Source organism: Salvia miltiorrhiza, chromosome 7 (assembly GCF_028751815.1).
Source record: "Salvia miltiorrhiza cultivar Shanhuang (shh) chromosome 7, IMPLAD_Smil_shh, whole genome shotgun sequence".
Taxonomy (NCBI): Eukaryota; Viridiplantae; Streptophyta; class Magnoliopsida; order Lamiales; family Lamiaceae; genus Salvia; species Salvia miltiorrhiza.
The window spans coordinates 50996681-51017795 of NC_080393.1; the positions used below are offsets into that span (position 1 = coordinate 50996681).

The 21115-nt window shown below is 36.0% G+C and overlaps 2 protein-coding genes and 1 long non-coding RNA gene across 4 annotated transcripts; all 3 read right to left on the minus strand.

Annotated features, from left to right (window-relative positions):
- Positions 1-1541: 1541 nt before the first annotated feature.
- LOC130994683 (uncharacterized) lies at positions 1542-5141 on the minus strand. The gene is made up of 2 exons (XR_009091873.1): positions 4295-5141; positions 1542-1767 (listed from the first exon to the last, which is right to left on the minus strand). It is a non-coding gene; the product is annotated as an uncharacterized LOC130994683 (long non-coding RNA).
- Positions 5142-5533: 392 nt separating this feature from the next.
- LOC130994684 (F-box/LRR-repeat protein At3g26922-like) lies at positions 5534-8096 on the minus strand. 2 transcript variants are annotated; one of them, XM_057919752.1, is made up of 4 exons: positions 7764-8096; positions 6398-7376; positions 6121-6285; positions 5534-6044 (listed from the first exon to the last, which is right to left on the minus strand). In XM_057919752.1, the coding sequence occupies exons 2-4, from the start codon at positions 7247-7249 to the stop codon at positions 5763-5765; spliced, it is 1299 nt and encodes a 432-aa protein (XP_057775735.1). In that variant the 5' UTR covers positions 7250-7376; positions 7764-8096; the 3' UTR covers positions 5534-5762. The 2 variants fall into 2 exon arrangements, with proteins under 2 accessions (XP_057775735.1, XP_057775736.1); XM_057919753.1 differs by having other exon boundaries at positions 6398-8095.
- Positions 8097-9418: 1322 nt separating this feature from the next.
- On the minus strand, positions 9419-10839 carry LOC130994348 (uncharacterized). Its single transcript, XM_057919397.1, has 4 exons — positions 10526-10839; positions 10132-10453; positions 9796-10014; positions 9419-9736 (listed from the first exon to the last, which is right to left on the minus strand). Exons 1-4 carry the CDS (start codon positions 10837-10839, stop codon positions 9419-9421), a joined length of 1173 nt encoding a protein of 390 aa, XP_057775380.1.
- Positions 10840-21115: the final 10276 nt, after the last annotated feature.

Here is a 21115-nt window from a genome sequence, read left to right on the forward strand (position 1 = left end):
AACTGATACTCAAGGATCGACTCGATATCTACTACACTCTTCTAGAGTCCCTGGTAGAAAACAAGCATCCGGTCAGTAGATCCGCATAGAAAATCTGGGTATCTGTAACAAATCCCATCTCCTGTGGGTCCAATGCTCAAGACGACATGTCCCATCATATTGAGTGGCTTTCTTCCTTGCTCAATCCTACCACTCGATTGGTAGCACGGGGACTAGGTGCACGATGCCATCCAGTCTAGTAACAACCATAAGGCTTTCATCCTTTCATAGTCTATGAACATGTGTTTGAAAATCTGCTAGGGTATCTCTGTACCACATACTGTACGCCTCGTCCTCGTATCCGATCTTTCCTGAGTTCGATCTTACAACAGTCCACTTTCGTGCAGTGCCAACAGTCTTGGCCAACCTATAAGGAGAACTTAAAGGTGACTCTAGGAACTAACTCTACTTGGCTCCAGCAACAGAAATAAACAAAACATAACTTAGCAAAACTCCTATTAAGTAGTACTGTTATCTTAAAACTCAAGCTCAAAACATCTAAATTCTCATCTCGTCCCGTCTTTACTTAGTAGGGAATCTCTCTAAACAATGATATTAGATCCCTTAATCTAAATCATCGTGACTCAGTAAGACAACTCAACAATTCTCTCTCAAAGCCATCTCCAAAGACTATGGCTCATGATACCTCCTCAAGTACCATTAAGGTTGCGTGAGCAAAACTCGCGTCACAAAATAACTCAACATATCGTACAATATCTCATTGCAGCATGCTAATAACTCATCAATCATGCTATTATACTCAAGCTCATAACTCAAATTCATAACTCAAACCAACAAGTACTTAAAGCAATTGCTAATTCTCTCAAGCTTTAGCTCTAAGTTCTCATTTCATCCTTCTACTTAGTAAAAAAAATCTCTCTTAACAATGACATTAGATTCCTTCATCTAAATCATCGTGACTTATCACAACTGCTCAAACAATTCTCATCACAAAACATCTCAAATACATCACATCATAACTCATAATTATGCATCCTCAATCATATAACATCATATGATATAAACGCTCTCATGATTCATCATGTAACATCAACATATGCTCTTACAACATAATAACTCATTATTAATCATGTTGTCATCCTCAAACTCAAACTATGCACCTTTAAAGTGTAACATCATAACTCATCATATAACCTCAACATCATGCTCTTCAAAATTTAACGTCAAATAAACTTTGAAATTTTACATACCTCGTTGAGCCTGGTGTGATGGTGCGCTGAGCTCACGGTTGTTAATAACTATTAGTCTAGTGACTCATTCTAGACTAAACTCAAGACTTCTAATTCAGAGCTTTCCTTCGCTCTGATACCACTCTGTCACAGCCCGCCCTAACTATGGATAGTTAGGCCGAGTGATCCACGACTAGGGATGGGGTTAAAGAAGAAGGGGAAGAAAAGGGGCGTCATTTATAGCCGTAAAACTTACTCATCTTAATAAAACTCGTCATTTTTATTCATTAATACTCAATTGAAAACAGTCTATGAAAGACAGCATAAAACTTAATTAATATCATTAATCAAGTTATACATCGTATGAAACCATTCTCTTAAGACTCAAAGTATGACATAACATACTATAACATCAACAACATCTTGCAGCGGAAAGTAGCTAGACATATGTATGAAGACATATTCTAGACAGGTTAACTATTTATTAACAACCCTGGAGACTCCGCTCATTGCAGCACCATCATCACATCAGCTCAACCTGCACATTTAGAAAACATATGCAGGGCTGAGTACAAAAGCACTCAGTGGGCACGTATGCCTAGGTATAAAAATATATGCTTCAAAACTGTAAATTGTCATGCCATCATAAACAGTACAGCAAGGGAGTTTTTTTCGCTAAAAAGGCCCAAGCTTACTAAGTTCATTTGTGATTCTTAAAGTTCGTCTGATCAGACTAAGTTCTTTTGTAATCTATCATATCTGGAACTTTGTGCCGGAGAGGTGGCCACCTCTCACGGTCACTTGACCGGCCAACCCGCTAGATGACTCACGGTCACTGGTGTACACTAGTCCTGGCAGGATAGCTATCAACTGCTCAAGACCCGAATTCGATTGCATCATTGGCAAAGCCAAAGCAGATAGATATCATACTAAAATTTAAACATTTTATGGCAAGACAATACTTGAAATAACTTTAACTCAAAGATTTTGTCATGAAATAACTTGCTTGAACGTAACATTTAAACTCATTTGATATATATATGAAACTGAAATTAACAGTTAGATCTTCTCATGCATTCATTCGTATAAGAGGCCTACGACACGCAGGGGATCTCTATATACGTATAGTAAAAGTAATGCCCACCTCGTTGTGTCTCTGTATCAATGAGTAACGTCACTTTCTCCCTCAAGTCGTTACTTCCCAAAAGGACCTTCATCGTTATGAAGAATTGGTGAGAAGTTATAAAAGAAACCTCGATTAATAATCTAATCTCTTTTATGAAACATTAGTATCTCTAATGTTCATCTCTCTTGATTGTTAATCAATATAACAATTATTATCTCTCGTCATTACTCATTAATTATAACATCCTTATGTTATAATTAGCAGCGCTTCAATTAAAAGAAATATTTAACACATCGAAAAGTCCACTTTCTTAGCAGATCTATTCGCTCTCATCTCGTCTAATTAACCGATTAGAAAGTTAAACTTTCCATTAGGCATGTATTTGAGTCACGGGTCAACAAGAATTGACTATGCTCAAATTCTAATTTCACTAAAAATTTCGGCATGACCTATTCATATATAATGTCAGCCACGAGATTTCAACGCGTGAATCTCACTACGTGAACTCGTCTCTCGACTCAAAACTTAACATCTTGACATCTTTTCAACGCAAACCAAACAATTCAAAATCATCAAAACTCTTTATCAGTAAACTATCATTTATACTCGACACCAATTGTTCGAGTGTCAGATACCAACATTTATGTGCGTTAATCATAACTCTCACAACTCACACCATTTAGTCATATCGTATCATCCATCAAAACAAATATAATCAAGTTGTTTTCTAGAAAGTTTTGCTGTTTTTGTGTCATCTTTAAAAATTCATAACAACCAACTCAATCATCATAAACTCTCATACCAATTGATCTCAAAAACTTCATGAAGTGTAGTTCATTCTAAAAATGGTAGTTAACCAAAAAGGTTAAAGGTTTTTGGAGATATTGCTCTTTTAGTGCAGGCTGTCAAAGATTGACAGTTTCTGCCAATTTTGTTTAGGCCATTAGAAACCAAGACAAACCTTAATAAAATTCCATCAAATTTAATCATCCAAAACTAAAGGTATCCTTGAAGATTTGGTTAAAATTTCACAAGAGAAAACGTTCATATGATCTGCCAAATAAACAATGAAACTCATACACTTTTACTGTTGGAAAAATATGACAGCAGAACAGGGCATTTTTGAAATAATAAACTGCTCTGTTTCAGAGGTCATAAAAATCGAAATCTTATGTTTTTAGAAAAGTATTGAAGTCTAGTTTCGTTTAAAAAAAACGGTGATGCAAAATCCTTCATGGATTAATAGATATAAACGTTTTTGTGAAGTCTACCAACAGTTGACAGATTCTGTCAAGGATTTTTTCAAAATATCTTTAAAATACCAAACATCATCCAAAAGACATGAAATTTTGCAGCGACGAAATACACATATCATAGATAAACATACTAAAATTTCAGAGCCATCAAGCAATGAAAACTCATCGAAACATAAGCTTGAAACTGCTGTAAAATTTTGACAGAATTCCAGTTTTAATTTCGTTCAACAATTATCATCCATAAATTGTAAATCAATTAGCATGCTCATGTGACATCGTAGAACACATATACGCAATAATATTCATTAAGCAACGTCTCAAACTTCACGAATTTAAATAATCATACTCCAAAAATTTATACAATTTTCGTGCTTGGAAAAATACGAATTTAATATATATCGATTCTAGCATACCCCTAAGCACAAATATCAAGTCAAAACGATCAAACAAAAATCGAAAGACAAGCTAATATGTGAAAAACGGGGCTGCCCTCATGGGTTTCATAGCTACGGTTCGTTCCGTTCTTACTCCCTTCATTAAACATGCTCAACATCTACCCAAGAACAACATACTAAAATTTCACGACGATCCGACGTCGTTCCAAAATAAAGTCGAGAATCGACGTTTTTCGACGTCGACGAAAATCGAAAAGAAAACCATCAAAACGTAGGTAGAGATCTTACCTACTTAGATACGTGATCGAAAAGATGATCGGCGCTCGTCTCGGTGCTCAAATCGGAGGTCAAAAGCTCCAACTCCTCAACAATGGTGTTATGCGTGAGTTTAGTGTGTGTTTTAGGTGTTGTGTGTGTGAGTTAAAAGTGTTTGGCTGAAACAAACGTGTAATATGTGTGAGTGAGTGAGTTTGGGCGGTTGGGGGGTGGTTAGGGGTAGGGTAGGTTAGATATTTAGGATATTAACCCGTTAGTCGTTAAATATCTCGTTTCGTCTCGTCTCGTTTTAACGACTAACTACCCATACTCTTCGTTACTCGCCCTCTCAACTCCTACTCACTTTTATTACACTCGTAATTCTATATAAATATAGAAAATACAAGCTCGTTCTCGAAATTCTGATAAACGAGATTTACACGTTTATCGAGAAATCCCGATTTACTATTCACTCATCGTCCAAAAATAAAAACTTTCATTATTGGACTCGTATCGAAAAACTAAGAATATTTCTCGACGACGTGCACGTAAGATTTTGAAAGTCGACAAAAAGACGAAATAGCCGTACTTTACTATTCATCGTCAAAAAGTCAAAAATTTCAAAAACGTCTTAACGGACTCAGATTTCACTTCCGAGTTCACCGTTCTCATTCAAATAATTATCTAGAATTATTCAAATACTCAAACTCAAATACGGATATAAAATCCCACATCATCCTCACATCATCAAAAGAACATCTCAACATCTTTAAAATATAACAACAAAACTTCATATAACTCTTCATCTCTTTACAAAGTAAATCAAACAAGGGATCTAAACCCTAATTACTCAAACTTAAGCAATTAACACGTCATCAAAAGCCCGGGTGTTACATTCGTGTCGTGTTTTCGTGTCGTGTCGAAAATTGTCAGCCCTAATTTATCTTTAATTTAAGATATATATATTGAATAATTTTTATAAATTTTTTTTAAAAAATATGAAAAAGAGAATATGAGAGAGAGAGTGTGTATATAGAATAGTGAAAGAAACAGAGAAGAGATGAGAGAGGAGAGAGAAAATCAATGAGATTTGTTGAGTATTTCTATTTTATGAGATTTGTTGAGTTTTGTAAATACTCTTAATATGATTATTTAATTGTCATTTTTCCACAAATTGTGTTTTCATATAATAAATAGATATTTTCATTAATTCATTATCTCAGCAAAATAAACCTCAAGAGAAATCTAATATATGTAGGGCTCGTACTCCTATAACATAAAATTTGTTATATACATTCAGAAAATATTCTACTTTTGTTTTTCTTAACGGGAAACAAACTAGCTAATAAACAAGAATCAGAGTCTATAATGTCGATTGAGCCAAAGAAGGTCAATCCTCATACAACAAAAATTGAAAGCTAATTATGTTCACAACATCAGCAGGAATGCTGCTTAAAGACATAACATACACAACTGAAAACTGCTGATCTTCATCAATTGATCAATCATTATAGATTATAGTAACCTCTGCAGTTGGGGAGGATCTTGGCATACTTCGCATCTTCTCTTCTATCATTCGGAAACGCTTACGATTACAAGAAGCTCTAAATGGTGAAAGACGAAACACAAGTTTGTGGAGCAAGGGAGCAGTTTGCAAGATAAATTCAATAAATGGAATTACTGAGGGGTCTTCCGCGGGCCAAATAATCTCAACTGTATTCAGATCGAGCAGCGAGGGACGGGGCAATGTCGCCTCAACGGTGGGACTAAAATCGCGCAAAATCTGTGAAAGAAATTAATTTAGTATTCAAGAAGATGTTAGGAATTAAATGACTAAGAAAAGCAAAAGAGAAATTAACCTGGTATTGACAAATACTTAATATCTTAAGCTTAGGAAACATATCAAGAAGATCAAGAAGATGAAGAAGATCAAGATGACCATTTGCGTCCACGCTCTGGTGTTTAAGTAACTCAGCATTCGGAAATTGAACAACCATATCTTTCCCCTTCATGGCGAGAAGCGACTACAGGTACAACATGTATGGCGCGAAAGTTAAATTGCACGAGCTAGTCCAATTCGACTTCTTAACTGTATTAATCATATCATAAGACAATAATGGGAATAAGAAATCAAACCTTAATGTTAAACTCCGATAATTCAACCTTCTTAACATGGCAGATGCTTCCAATAACGTGATAGAACGTTTCAAGAGGCGGATCATACACATCACAAAATCCACTAATAGAAGCTTCAATCAAAGATGGGACATCAAACAAACAACTACCACCATTAACAACATTTGCTCTCCAAATTCGTAGAGTCAAGAGGTTAGGAGCCCAAATTCTCAGCATTGCCATTATGTCAGCATTCTCATTCCAATGGCTGCGGATTATGAGCTTCTTCAAACTAGTAGATCGGATACTCAAGTTCTCATTAATTTTACCAATAAACAATATCATCTTTTCCAAGCGAGGGGCACCCAAGAGAATTTTCTTTATGGCATCATCACACGAGGAATCCGGAACTTCAATCCATAAACTCTTGAGTCGATTCCACTGCACACTCCCCTCAATCTCCAACAAACAACAAGAACCAAGGTGTAATTCTGTAATGGACGAGCATGGATACAAACGCTGAGGTGGGTAGTACTGGGCATTGCTATAAGGTCCAAAATCTATGTGTAGCTCTTCCACTTGTCTTTCGACCGCAAAAAGCAGCCACAAATCAAGATCACTAGGAGTCGAAAAGACCAAAGAAAGGTAGAAGCTTATGATCTTCTCACCTCTCCATTGTGCAAGAACTCCGCAAATGAAACGTCGATCATCACGTACAAATTTTAGGCGGGGAACGGTGGTCCAAAGATCTCTCCAACGTTTGGAGAGTAGCGTTGTCCTAACAACATACCGTGTCTCCAACAGTGAAAGAATCATGAGGATTAAAGAGTCGGGTAACTCACTTAGTCGATCAGGGTGATGCCAGGAATCCATTACTTGCTTAACTGTGCACTCAAAAAGACTTACTTTCTAAGATGTGATTTCAACTAGGAAAATAATGTAATGAGTCGACATTCACTTTGAAAGCAGCAGCAACAGCATCATGATCACTAATGGAAATCTAGTTACAAGATGCAGAATAAGCACGAATCAAAGGCCACATTTGGAGAGATAATCAGACAAATAGCAAAATTAATAGATCAAAGTGCACATATATTTATCGCACAACTACCAGAAAAGAAGGCAAGTAGTGTATACATTAAGACTGAAGATGCACATTCTTTCAAATTTATAACTAAAGAAGTACTCAATATTAATTCATTCCTTGAGAAAATGTCACAACTATCAGCTGCAGATGGATTAAGTTTCTTTAAACAATTTCCTTCTATTTCTCACAAAGCAAGTCACTACACTTAAAAATGTCAAAACTGAACAACGAAATTCCAATACGAAAACAAATACCAATAAATTGATTGAGTATAAGAAAAACAGAGTTGGTCACACTTACCACTTGTTGATCTTTTTTTCTGTAAACAATATAAGAACTGAGATGAGAGATAGCAGCAAACAAGCATGAGAATTTATCACCAAAACTCTACAGAAATTAAAACACTCTTTGGCAGACCAAACGCCTCCAAAACTTTTCTTGGTAACAAAAACCCTAATCAAATTCAAAGATTAACATATAGGGGAAGTTATTTTTTTCAGAAAAAAGCAGCAAGAATTGAAAGTCTTGATTCCCCGAAAACGCATGCTCTTGGAAAAAGATAAAACCAACGAAAGATGAAAATGTAGACAATCTCAAAATGGAAAAAGATAAAACCAACAAAAGATGAAAATGTAGACAATCTCAAAAGTGGATTCTTAAAAAATAGAATAATGCTAAACAGCCACATTATGGCCACTTACAATTTACCTAAATAGAAAATAATTTAATCTATTTAACTTATTTTTTAAAATAAAAATAAGATTTAGTTATTTTATCATATTCTCTACATTATAGTTAATTTTTTTGCAATTTTTTGATAACTTTTTTATTTTTATTAAAAAATAAATTAAAAATAAAAAATGCCAAAAAAAAAAAAAAATAAGTGCAATGTAGAGAATATAATAAAATAACTAAATCCTATTTTTATTTAAAAAAATAAATTAAATAAATTAAAATTATCCTTATTATATTAGTGTTTGGGTGGCCACAATGTGGCTGCATAGATTTATTGTAAAAAATAATCATTGTTCTCGCCTCTCAAGAAAAGTCCAAAAGTATGACTAATAAAAGTGGTAAAAAATGGAGTTCATATCTTTTTGTGATAAAAGACGTTTCCTGTTTTGAAACATGCTAATATTAGGGCTTCCACTATAGTGCTACCCTACAGTGGTGCCATATATATGTCACCTCAATAACTATCTCTATCTTATATTTTCTTCACTATAGCACTACCTCTTTTTTAACTATTCATAAACTCCACTATTATTATTATTTTTACCACAATATATATACAATATATATATATATATATATATATTATTTATGTATTTTCAATTTTACTTTAATAAATTTAATATAATTATATGAATAAATAATTTATTTAAATAATAAAATATAATTCTATAATTAGTACTCCATCCGTCTCACAAAAATATGAACAAAGAGAAATGACACGAGTCTTAAGAAATGTTAGTTGAGAGTTAAAGTGAGTGGAAAATTGGTCCTACTTTAAAAAGTATTGTAAGAGTAATGAATTAATTAAGAAAAGATAGTGGTGGGCCATAATGATTTTTTTATAAATAAGTGTAAAAAGGAGGGATGAAAAATAAGGGGATAATTTTCAAAAATAGTAATGCTCATGTTTTTGTGAGACGCCCCAAATTGGAAAAACGTTCATTTTTTTATGAGATAGAGGGAGTATAATAATACTTTAATAAAATTAAAATTGAAACACGCATATTATTGAAAATAACATTCTTACAACACACAACTAAAATTAAAAATACAAAAAAAAAAATACATAACAACATAATTTAAATATTAAACAAACACACACATAAAACTTAATAATGACACTAATCATCGACGAATCGTGCCCACACGTGCTCAACCAAGTCGGATCGAAGTTGATGATGTATTTTTTTATCACGAACTCTGGCACCTCTCATGAGGTACTAGTTGAATCCTCCAATTGAACCGTGATTTATTTCTCCTGCATTATTGTTGCTCGACGTACTTGGTTCGTCTTCAACCCATTGGCATGTCATTTCCCCTTCATCTTCAATTATCATATTATGTAAAATAATGCAAGCATACATAATGTCAGTGATGTTTTCTTTATACCAGAGGCAACTCGGACCTCTAATCATTGTCCAACGAGCTTGGAGAACCCCAAATGCTCGTTCAGCATCCTTTCTCGCAGCTTCTTGCATTTCCTTGAACTTCCTTCCTTTTGGATCTTGAGGATGTTGGAAGCTCTTGACAAAAGTTGCCTACTCAGGATATATACCGTCTGTCAGGAGTATCCATGGGCATATTGCGTGTCATTTACTGTGAATGGGATGGAAGGTGATTGCCCTTGTAGAACGTCGTTGAATAGTGGAGACTGATTAAACACGTTTATATCATTGTTGGATCCTGTAACTCCAAAAAAAGCATGCCAGATCCACAAATCTTGAGATGCAACCGCCTCAAGCATAATTGTTGGGACCCCATGATCGCCACGGGTGAATTGGTCTTTCCATGCTACTGGGCAATTTTTCCATGTCCACTGCATACAATCAAGACTCCCGAGCATTCCAGGAAAGCCATGCCTCTACTCGTGCATTTCCATCAAGCGCTGATAGTCATCAACGGTTGGCCGCCTCAAGTAGTGTGCACCGAAAACCTCAATAACACCTCGGTAGAAGTGGTGCAAGCACTCGTACCATATTGTTTCAGAAACCCGCAAGTACTCATCGTAGTGATCAGCTGGGCCACCATATGCCAACTGTCTAATCGCATTCGTGCGTTTTTGTAGTGGCGTGAAATCTTTCTTCCCTGTGGCATTGGGTCTTTGTTGAAACCATGTGTTGTGGGTTTCCAAAGCATTCACTATGCGAGTGAATAACTCTTTTCGCATCTGAAAATCGTGATGCTGCTTGTATTCTGTTTGTGCCATCTCCATAATATCAGCATCATTTGCACCGCTCTTCCAGATGCTTGCAATCCTATTGTAACATTCAGAAAACAATTTCACCTGTTTCTGCATCTTGTAGAAATGAGCCTTCAATTATTTAAACTTTCTACTTGGAGTGTTGGCAGGGCGATTTTCATTGTAGGCTTTCGCAATGCGTTTCCACATTTTGTCCATCTTTTGCTCGTTTCCAACAACTGAATCGATGCTAATATCCATGTAACATTGTGCAAGAACTTCACACTCCGCATCTGAATAAAACACCCAGCGCATGTTGGTATTCTCTTCGTCGTCGTTGGATGAAAGCTTAACAGAGATATTTATATTCTCCAAACCTTCAACTGCTCTTCCTGAAGATGGTGTGCCTCCATCAGTACCACTCCCATCTACACTAGTCTTCCTAGAGGAGTCAAAAAACATAAACCCTTGTGAAGGATATCATTGTGGGGAAAATCCTGGAGGGGGATACCATTGTGGGGGATATCCGTATGGCTGAAATCCCTGATATGGATGCCCTTGGGATGAAAATTGAAATGAAAGGGCTGATTGACTCATGGGATTGTTGGGATATATTTGAGGATTAGACATATTTGGCCAAGAGAAATTTGGAAAAGTCGGGTGAATGCCAGAATTTTGTGAATGATCGGTACAATTTTGTGAAGGAGAACTTGAATTTTGCGAAATTGAATTTGATCCATATGGATCAAACCAATTTGGAAATCCACTGATGATGTTTCTAAATTTTTTGGAGAATAACTAAATATGATAAATAGATGAAGAGTAATTTTAGGGTAAGAAACATATGAATACATGAAGCTATATACTCGGAAAAAAAATACCCCTTATTAAATATGGCCATTTGAGAATTGAAACGTTACAATTATAGACTGGCTTCGTACCATCACATCAAATATAGGGGATAGATGGATAGATACGTAGATATCTGACAAATTTATTTATTTGATTATCTATATAGTATGAAGAAAAGTGTAAAGAAGAAAAAAGAAAATAAATGAAACAAATAGGAAAAGAAAAAGGAAATGTTAAAAAAAAAAAAAAGAAGAAGAAACGGACAAAATAGAAAAAGGAAACAGAAGTGGAAAGAGAAAATGAAAACCAATAAAAAGAAAGAAAAGGAAAAAGACGGGTCCCACATGTCAGTTTGCTACCTGATAGCAAACTTGCTACCCGATTTTTTTCGCTACCCAAAATATTATATCTCCACTGTGGTGCTACCTCTTCCACGTGGGATACTACAACTCGCCCATAATGGAATAGAATAAATTGAAAAGCGAGTTATTCTCGATAAAACGAATAATATATTTATTTGGTTAGTCCTATGACATTTGTATGCCAACATAAACTTTATTTGATTTTATATAAAACTTACATATATTCAGAAAATATTCTACTTGTGTTTTTCTTTTTTTAATGGGAAGCAAACTAGATTAATAAACAAGAATCAGAGTTTATAATGTAGATTGAGGCAAGAAGGTGAATCCTCATACAACATGATCACACGATGAAATTGAAAGATAATTATGTTGACAACATCAGCAGGAATGCTGCTTAAAGACATAACATACACAACTAAAAAAGAAGGCTGATTCCCTTTCTAATAAGCTGACTTGATTATAGTAACCTCTGATCTCGGCATACTTGGCACCTTCTCTTCTATCACTAGGACACGCTTACGATCACAGGAAGCTCTAAATGGTGAAACACGAAACACAAGTTTGTCGAGCAAGGGAGCGGTTTGCAAGATACATTCTCAAGATGACTACATGGGTCAATGCTCTGGTGCATTCGGAAATTGAACAACCATATCTTTCTTCTTCATGGCCAGAAGCAACTGCAAGTACAAGAAAATTAAATTGACTTTTTAACTCTATCAATCATATCATAAGGCGATAATGGAAATGAGCAATCAAACCTTAATGTTCAACTCCGATAATTCAACCTTCTTAACATGGCAGATGCTTCGAATAAGGCGATAGAACGTTTCAAGAGGCCGATCATCTCTTCCAAGCGAGGGGCGCCCAAGAGAATTTTCTTCATGGCATCATCACACGAGGAATTCGGAACTTCAATCCATAAACTCTTGAGTCTATTCCACTGCACACTCCCTCAATCTCCAACAAACAACAGCAACCAATGTGTAATTCTGTAATGGACGAGCATGAATACAAACGCTGAGGTGGGTAGTAATGGACAGGGTATGAGGTCCATAATCTATGTATAGCTCTTCCACTTGTTTCTCGACCGCAAAAAGCAGCCACGAATCAAGATCAGTAGGAGTGGAAAAGACCAAAGAAAGGTAGAAGCTCATGATCTTCTCACCTCTCCATTGTGCAAGAACTTCACAAATGAAATGTCGATCATCACGTACAAATTTCAGGCGGGGAATGGTGGTCCAAAGATCTCTCCAACGTTTGGAGAGTAGTGTTGTCCTAACAACATACAGTGTCTCCAACAGTGAAAGAATCAAGAGGATTAAGCAGTCGGGTAATGCACACGGTGATCATAAGACTGCCAGGAATCCATTACTCTTGTTTAACTGTGCACTCAAAGATTAACATATAGGGGAAGTTATTTTTTTCAGAAAAAGCAGCAAGAATTCAAAGTCTTTCTACGGGCAAATTGATTCTCCGAAAACGCATGGTCTTGGAAAAAGATAAAACCAACAAAAGATGAAAATGCAGACAATCTCAAAGTAGATTCTTGAAAGAAAACCATTATTCTCACCTCTCAAAAAAGTCCAAAAGTCTTAATTACTCACTACTGTTCATTAGTAAGAAGGATAAAACTGGTAAAAAGTGGTGGAGCCCACAATTTTTTATGAAAGAATGTGTTTCATTTTTTAGAACAAACTATTATCAATAGAACACATGAAATGGGAAAATGAATCATTATCAATGCAACGTATGAAGTATTTATTTTCTTTATACTCCCTCGATATCTAAAAAATATGATAATCTCTCTATCCACAGAAAATAGTTCTAAAAATTGATAAGACGGATTTTAATGAAAAATGCTTGGTTTAATATGATTAGAGATAAGTTCCTACTTAAAAGATAGAGTTAATATGCCAAGTCCAATTTTTTTTTGAGAGAATAAGAAATGGACTATGTGACGCGTCTACTAAGCTTTACTTGAATTAAATGGGTAATATGCCCTTAGATTAATTGAAAACTCCGTTGCATTTAAAAGAATAAAAGATGGCAACAACATTATAATATAATTATTCTCCCTATCAGGATCGAAAGTTCGAAGGTCTGGGACCAAAGTAACATTTCAATCTAACCGTAGAATAGATATAAAAACCAATCGTTGTAGAAAGCGATGGAAAATGAAATTCACATAAAATAGTCCATGAAGTATCGACATAGGCACGTCACTACCAACTTTTCAATCCGTAAAAGGATTTTAAAAACATTCGTTGGGCTGATTACTAATGTACTTAGTGGGTTGAGCCATTTAAAAATATTCACCGCCTCCCGCTCCGCCATCAGCCACTGTCGGCGACACCCGCAACCTCCGTCCTCCCTTTCCGCTGAACAGCAGCGGACCCCCCCCTCTCTCGACCGCGGACAGCAGGAGCCTCAGGCCGCCGCCGCCGTCGGTCCTCCCTCCTCCTATGCCGCCTTCATGAAACCAGCAGTACCACCCCCAAGACTCACGCGCACACACACACAGTACATAGCTTCTTTTATTCCGTTCTTTAATTAGCTCAATTTGCAGAAAAAATGCCTCTGTGTATTTGTATGTATATGTTGCTTTATGTCTCAATATCCTCTGTAAAAATGATGGTTCTTGAAATAGATTACTGAATATTGAATGAATGTGTGAGTTGGTTTACCTGTTTGAAAATAAATTGGTTTCTCCAAATTGTGGATGAGAAAGGATCTGCCATGCACTGTGGTGTTGTGTTAAATAGAGAATGAGGAAGTTTTAGTGTCACAGCCCACTATCCCAATGACGGGTTAACAGGGGTTATGACTTGGGGTGAACAATAAGAAATGGAAATGGACAATTACTTAACATTAAAGTATATGGAAATGTCACTCATAGATAAAATGCTAGGATCATATATGATTATTTGGATACTTATAAAACATACACATAAATGAGAACTGATTAAGGTGGGTTACCCAATAACACGTGTCACAATTTCATAACATAAAGTTATCCTAATCAAAGTGTTTTGCAGCGGAAAACGTGTGAGATATACATATGAAGATGTATACTCAAGGTTACATTTCTTGAAATGTCAAAGGAACACCCGCTCAACATCATTCCATTCCATCAACTGCTCAACCTGCACATTTAGAAATACATGCAGGGCTGAGTATAAAAATCCTCAGTGGACATAGCCGAAAATACATACATGCATACATATATAAATTGAACTGCCATAACAGTAACACACAGGGGTTTTCTTAAATGACCTGTGCTTACTAAAATATTTCTTTCATTTTCATAAAGTCGATCGGCCGATCATTTTCCTTCATATGATCCATATCTGTTCCTTTCTGTCACGCGCCGGGAAGGAGGCCTCCTTACCACGGACGCCAAGACCGGTCGCAAGCGACTCGCGGTCTCCATGAGTGTACACGTTAACCCTAGCTAGCGACCTTTGTCTAGCATAGGATCCCAATTGGATTTCCTTTAAAGTTGGCGAACCAACACAGATAGGATACATATAAAAACATAAACATTTTGGCAGTCAATCATTTCATAAACATTTCATTTTCATTTCATAAACATTTCATTTTCATTTCATAAGAGTCATTTATCGTTTGGGCATTTCATAAAACTGAATTAAACAGTTAAATCATATCATGCATATATATTCGCATACGAGGCCTACTTCACGCAGGGGATCTCTATATACGTAATAATAAAATAATGCCCACCTGGATAGGCAAAGCCTGAAGATCATAATCACATAACCTGTCTTGGGAAAGCAGTGCTAATCCCCTTGGTCCACAAAGCCTACAAGAAATTCTATTCTTAATAGGTCTCCTTGAATCTAATCTTAAGTCAAGGTGAAGTGCTTAATATTCTAGGATTCACTTAGCCGGGTTTTCAAAATTTAATGAATAAATAATTGAAAACATTTTTCTTGAGTTAAGAACACCAACAATATTCTTACTCATCTTTCTTTAATAATTGGAATTATAATTAAAACCAATTAAATACTTTTATTGCAAAATAAATGCAACTTCATGTCATGCTTAGCATATAATAAGTAATTTACTTAAAATATGCACATAATAATAATATGATATTATTATGAAAATTATCCTTTAAATAAATTAATCAAACTAGTAATAGTTCAATTAATTAAAAATAAGAAAGCCCAATTTAATTAATTGAAGGCAATCCAAAGTCTTTAAAAATAATTAATCAAACTAATTAATAGTCTAATTAAATAAAATAGGGAAGCCATTTATATAGATGAAATAGAGCCCATGCTTAAATAAATAATAGTCCATATAAATTTAAAAGATGAGGCCCAACTCAATAAAATAGGAATGGCCCAAACTGAATAAAATGAATCGGGTCCAGCTAAATAAAATTAAAAAAAAAATCGGCCCAAGCTTTTAAAAAAATCGCAGCCCAAAACTATTTAAAAATAGGCCCAATACTCGGCCCAAGTCCCTCAAGCCCAAACCTCTAAGCCCAACCCAAGCCCAACACTCCACCCTTCTTCTCCTTCCTCCCTAGCTGCGCCCCCTCTCCCCCATTTCGTCTCTCTCTCTCTATTCCACGCCGCGCCATCCCCCCCCCATCTCTTCACTCTCACACTCACAGTCACTCCCACGTACACAGACGCACGCACACACACATATCAGTCATCTTCCTCTCTCAATACTCAACTGCAAGTCCCTCTCTCTCTCTCTCGGACTTCACGGCCGCTGGAGCTCGCCGGAGCAAGCGGACAGGCTCCAGCTCCCTTCTCTCTTCTCCCTTCTCGGCGACTGCAACAACAAAAGCTGCCGCCGACCGTGACTCGGACTCCCTCCCTCAGATCTCCGGCGACGACAACAGCTCGCTGCCGCCGCCAGTCTCTTTCCCTCTCGACTGCTCTCACGGCCGCTGGAGCTCGCTGGAGCAACGGCGACCACAACAGGCTCCACCTCCGCTGCTACTCCATCGTGCCCGGACCAGACCACCTCTCCCTCATCCCCGACTGATCGGCTACAACAGCGACGAGCCGCTGCTGCGCCTGAACCCTAGCCACCCCTCTTCTCTCTCTCCGGCCGTGGCCGAGCGACAGCGGCAGAGCCGCCACGCCCTCAAAACTCCGGCCGACAGCAGCAGGAGAACCACCGCCGACTTTACCCGATTCTGACTCCGGCGAGCAGCAGCAAAGGGCCGCCGCTGCCATCGCCATTACTCCCCCGCCAGACTCGACACTTACAACCACACAGTCCACACCCGACAAAGCTCAAAACTCAAGTTTGAAGCATGCTTGTTTATCAATATCTATCTCATTTCTTTATTCTCAATTGTAAAAACATTTGATACTTTTGCTTAAACACATATATGGGAAGATATACAAAGATATATGCATATGTAAAGTTCATTTCTTTATTCAGTCCAGTGGATGGGTTGTTGTGGTGCCTTTGTCTAAAACAAGTCATGAAAGAGGTACATGAAAGTGTAATCCGTAATTTGAAACAACTTAGAATTTGGAGAGTAAAAACCTTGATCGAGAGGGATGCTCAATTGTGTGTGCTGAAAATAGGTGAGGGAGATGAGCTTGATGTACATTCTGAAAAAGCTTGCTCCTGAAGTTGAGTTTCCATTCGTTTTTGCGAGGGATTTGTGAGAAGTGGGTGGGAGATTGAGTAGAAGTGGAAGGGGATGGGTGAAGTATATCAGTGGGTGTGCTACTGCATGATTTTTGCAGGGAGTTGGTGGTGGGAGTGGGTAGTGATGATAACTTTTCAAAAAGGAGGGAGTAGGTGGAAGAGTAGGTAGATGTGGGAAATTTGGTGGAGAAATTAAATATAATAAAATAAAGTCTTCCGGGTTATACTATGAAAACTGTAATAATTCTTCAGGGTTTGCTGACTAAATGCTCGCAAAAATGCTTTGAATGCTAAATTAAATAAATATGCGACGCACATAAATTTAATAACTAAATTTACAAATGTTTTTGTAAATTATTTTTTTGTTGGAATTAAAAATAAATTTATTTTCTTTATATCCGGCGTGAATCATCTTACTTCTAAATTTCGAAAATAAATTCTAAATTTAACTCAGGGAAACGGGGTATTACATTCCTCCCTCCTTATAAAAATTCCGTCCTCGGAATTGCATATCTGGTATTCTATCTTGTGATACTAGTCATTCGTTTCATTAATCTCTTTTGTGGCCTTTTCCATCCTGTGATGGTTCCATTACATGACGAGAACAATATTATTGCCTCGTAAAACTTGAATCTTGCGATCAAGTATCTGGACTGATTTCTCATCACAACTTAGGTCCTGGCTAGGACTACTTTATCTTACTTAATCACATGCTTTCTTAATTGCGAGGTGTTATACGTATTGTATACATCCACAATGCTTGGTGGCAGAGCCAACTTATAGGCTACAAAGACCTAACTTATCTAGGATCTCAAAAGGTCCTATATAACGGGGTCGTAACTTGCTCCTCTTTCCAAAACGTATAACTCCCTTTGAGGGAGAGACTTTGAGGAAAATTCGATTCCCAACATTAAATTCTAATTCCGATTGGCGTTTATCGGCGTAAGACTTTTGTCTATCTTGAGTTTCTTTGATTCTTTGCTTGATATGGTCGACTTTTTCAATCATCTGTTGGACCAGTTCAGGACCTAACAACATTCTTTCACCTACTTCATCTTAGTAAAGTGACGAACTACCTTAATTGTTTCCTTCGTCCTAAATCACCTTCTCAGATTTGACTAGGGAATTCTAACATCAAACTTTTCTCATCATCTTGGTAACTTTCACTTAAAGATTAATGGCACTCCCTTCTGCCATGTAAACTCATTTTCTCATTTCCAAATGATTATTTAATGGGGTTTCTAAGTTTCCATTGTGGTGGCGTTCCAACTTTATTCTTGCTGTAGCTTCTGGCACTTTAGCCAAAGCATTCACTCTCTTAGCTTGAGCCTACTAGCCTTGGGGTTGGGTTATACCTTAAGTTTAGTTCTAGTGTTTTCCTTCCATTTCCTTTTTCTTTACCTCCATCTTGAGGTGATGTACATATCTTGTTTGTGCGTGAACTTTTTCCTTCTCCAATTGTTGTAGTGACTCGGTGGTGAGAGTCTCGTTCATTGCTTGTTCCTTCATAATATCTCCTTAGTTTACTAGGGAAATTGAAAATCTCATGCCGCGATTCATTTACGAACTTCTTTACGCAATTTCTCATTATTCATTTATAAATGACTTAAATAAGCATTTTAAACTCCATTAAAAAGGAATTGATTTAAAACATTTTAATCCTTTTAAAATCCATACTCATAAAGCCTTAACTCATGCTCTATCTCATATTCTATCTCTTTACTCATCTCTATATAAACTCTCCACTCATCTCAAATCCTTAAGTTCAAGGATAGGTTTCAAGAAAATCATGGTACTAAGTCTCGATTTATCTCTCATATAAGGCTCGTCTATTCTCATTCAACACATAGACAACACAATCACATAAGGCACATAAGAAAACACAATCAAACATTATCAAAACATGCTCTGTTTTTACACTGACTCAACTTTCAAATCTAACCTGTTCTTACTCTGACACCTCCTGGACTCGAGACTCATACCAAAAGAAAGGTCTTCGAGTCTATTTTCATAAAAAAAAATAGAGTCAAAAACTCCAAGTATTGTAGGAGATATGACTGTTTTACTACAGTCTACCATATTCGGCAGTTTTGAGAATTCGAAAACTTGGATTTTTGAAAAATAGTAAATGTTGTCAAACTGAGCTCAAATTTTGTGGATATCTAGCTAACACAATAAGGTTAATACCATAAAATTTTGGAAAGCTAGATCACACAGGAAGCTACTGAAATGAATGACTCTTTCCCCTGCTCTCTGAAACTCTCGGTAGTAATGTGCAGTTTCGGTTTTGTATTTTATAAAAATAGTAAACGAAGTCCAAATGACTTGAAATTTTACCGATGTTCTCAAGACTCATGTAGAGACTTGGTATAAAATTTTCAAAGCTTTTTGACATTGAAAAACCGTCGATCACAGTAGGTCAGTAGGCCTACGAAATTCACCAAAATCTCATCTCAAACTCTTAAAATACTCAACTCAATATTCCTTCAAGGAAACTCATCAAAGCTCATTTTAAACACATATAACACTCACAAACATTCAAGCACATTATAATGCTCATCATACTCAAATCTTAACTCTCTTCTTACATCATAACCTCAAATCTCTAGTAAAACGTTTCAATGAACGCATCATTAAAATTCTCTTTTCATTTTCATGCACAAAATTACTCAATTATTCAAACATGATCTCATTCATCATATAAATCATTATACACATATAGATTCCCTTTTATCATGTACTAAACTCTAATGAAACTTCATGTATCATCATAAAACTCTTAATAAAACATGACAAACTTTCACATAATGGTCATAAAGCAATTAAACCTCATTTTATCAATCATCGACTTCTCAAAATATGAAAACTCAAAAATTCATATAAACTAAACTAAGTCAAAAATTTTCTTAGCCAACAAAAGACTTACTCAAACATAATTATACACTAATATCATGCTCAAATACATATATCTTAAGCCAAAATCACTTAAATAACACTTAGGCAAAAAGTCATAATTTTTATTAAACTAAACTCTTTTGAAAATATCACTAATCATGTATAACCTATTGATCAAGTCATAGATCTAACATCATAGGTTACCAATTAGCACAAATCAATATCATAAAACAAGATCACATATAGATACACATGTATGTCATCTTCTTCCTCAAACTAACACTTTTCATTTTTCACCTCTCAACCTCAAGCTTCAATCTCATTCATCATTAATCATCTAGATCATCTCATAAACTCAAATCCATCATCAATACATCAATTTATCCATAGGATCTCAACATCCCAATTTTAGGTAAACTAACCTAATAGAAAAATCTATATCTCATGGCTAATCATCAAGATATTCATATATATTAACTCAATAATCATCAATCATCATATAAATCATCGACTCACAATTTCTCAATTTTTTTGTAAACTAAACTCAATCGACTTTCACATCTCAAAGCATATACTTTCACAACACACATCAATCATCAACAAACACCACATAGATCTCATTTTTTTTTTCCCCCAAATCAAGGAAAGAAAAAGAAAATTTTTGAAGGGTAAAGACCCATTTTTTTGAAAATTTTAAGAACAAGGGAGAGGTGATTTTCTTTCTTCATACAACATCATTCAAGCAAGATTTATGGAATACATGACCACTTACCCAAATTTCTCACCAAAACTCACATTTTCTCACTCTAGCTTGGAAGCCTTTCTTCAATGATTCTCTTGAATATAAGTAGCTAGGATGTGTTTATGGAAGATTTTAGAGTGGATTGAGGTGTTTTGTAAAATTTTTGGAAGCTCCGAAGGTCTCTTCAATGGAGGAAAATGGAGGAAAGTGAGAGAAAGAGGGAGAGAAATTGAGAGTG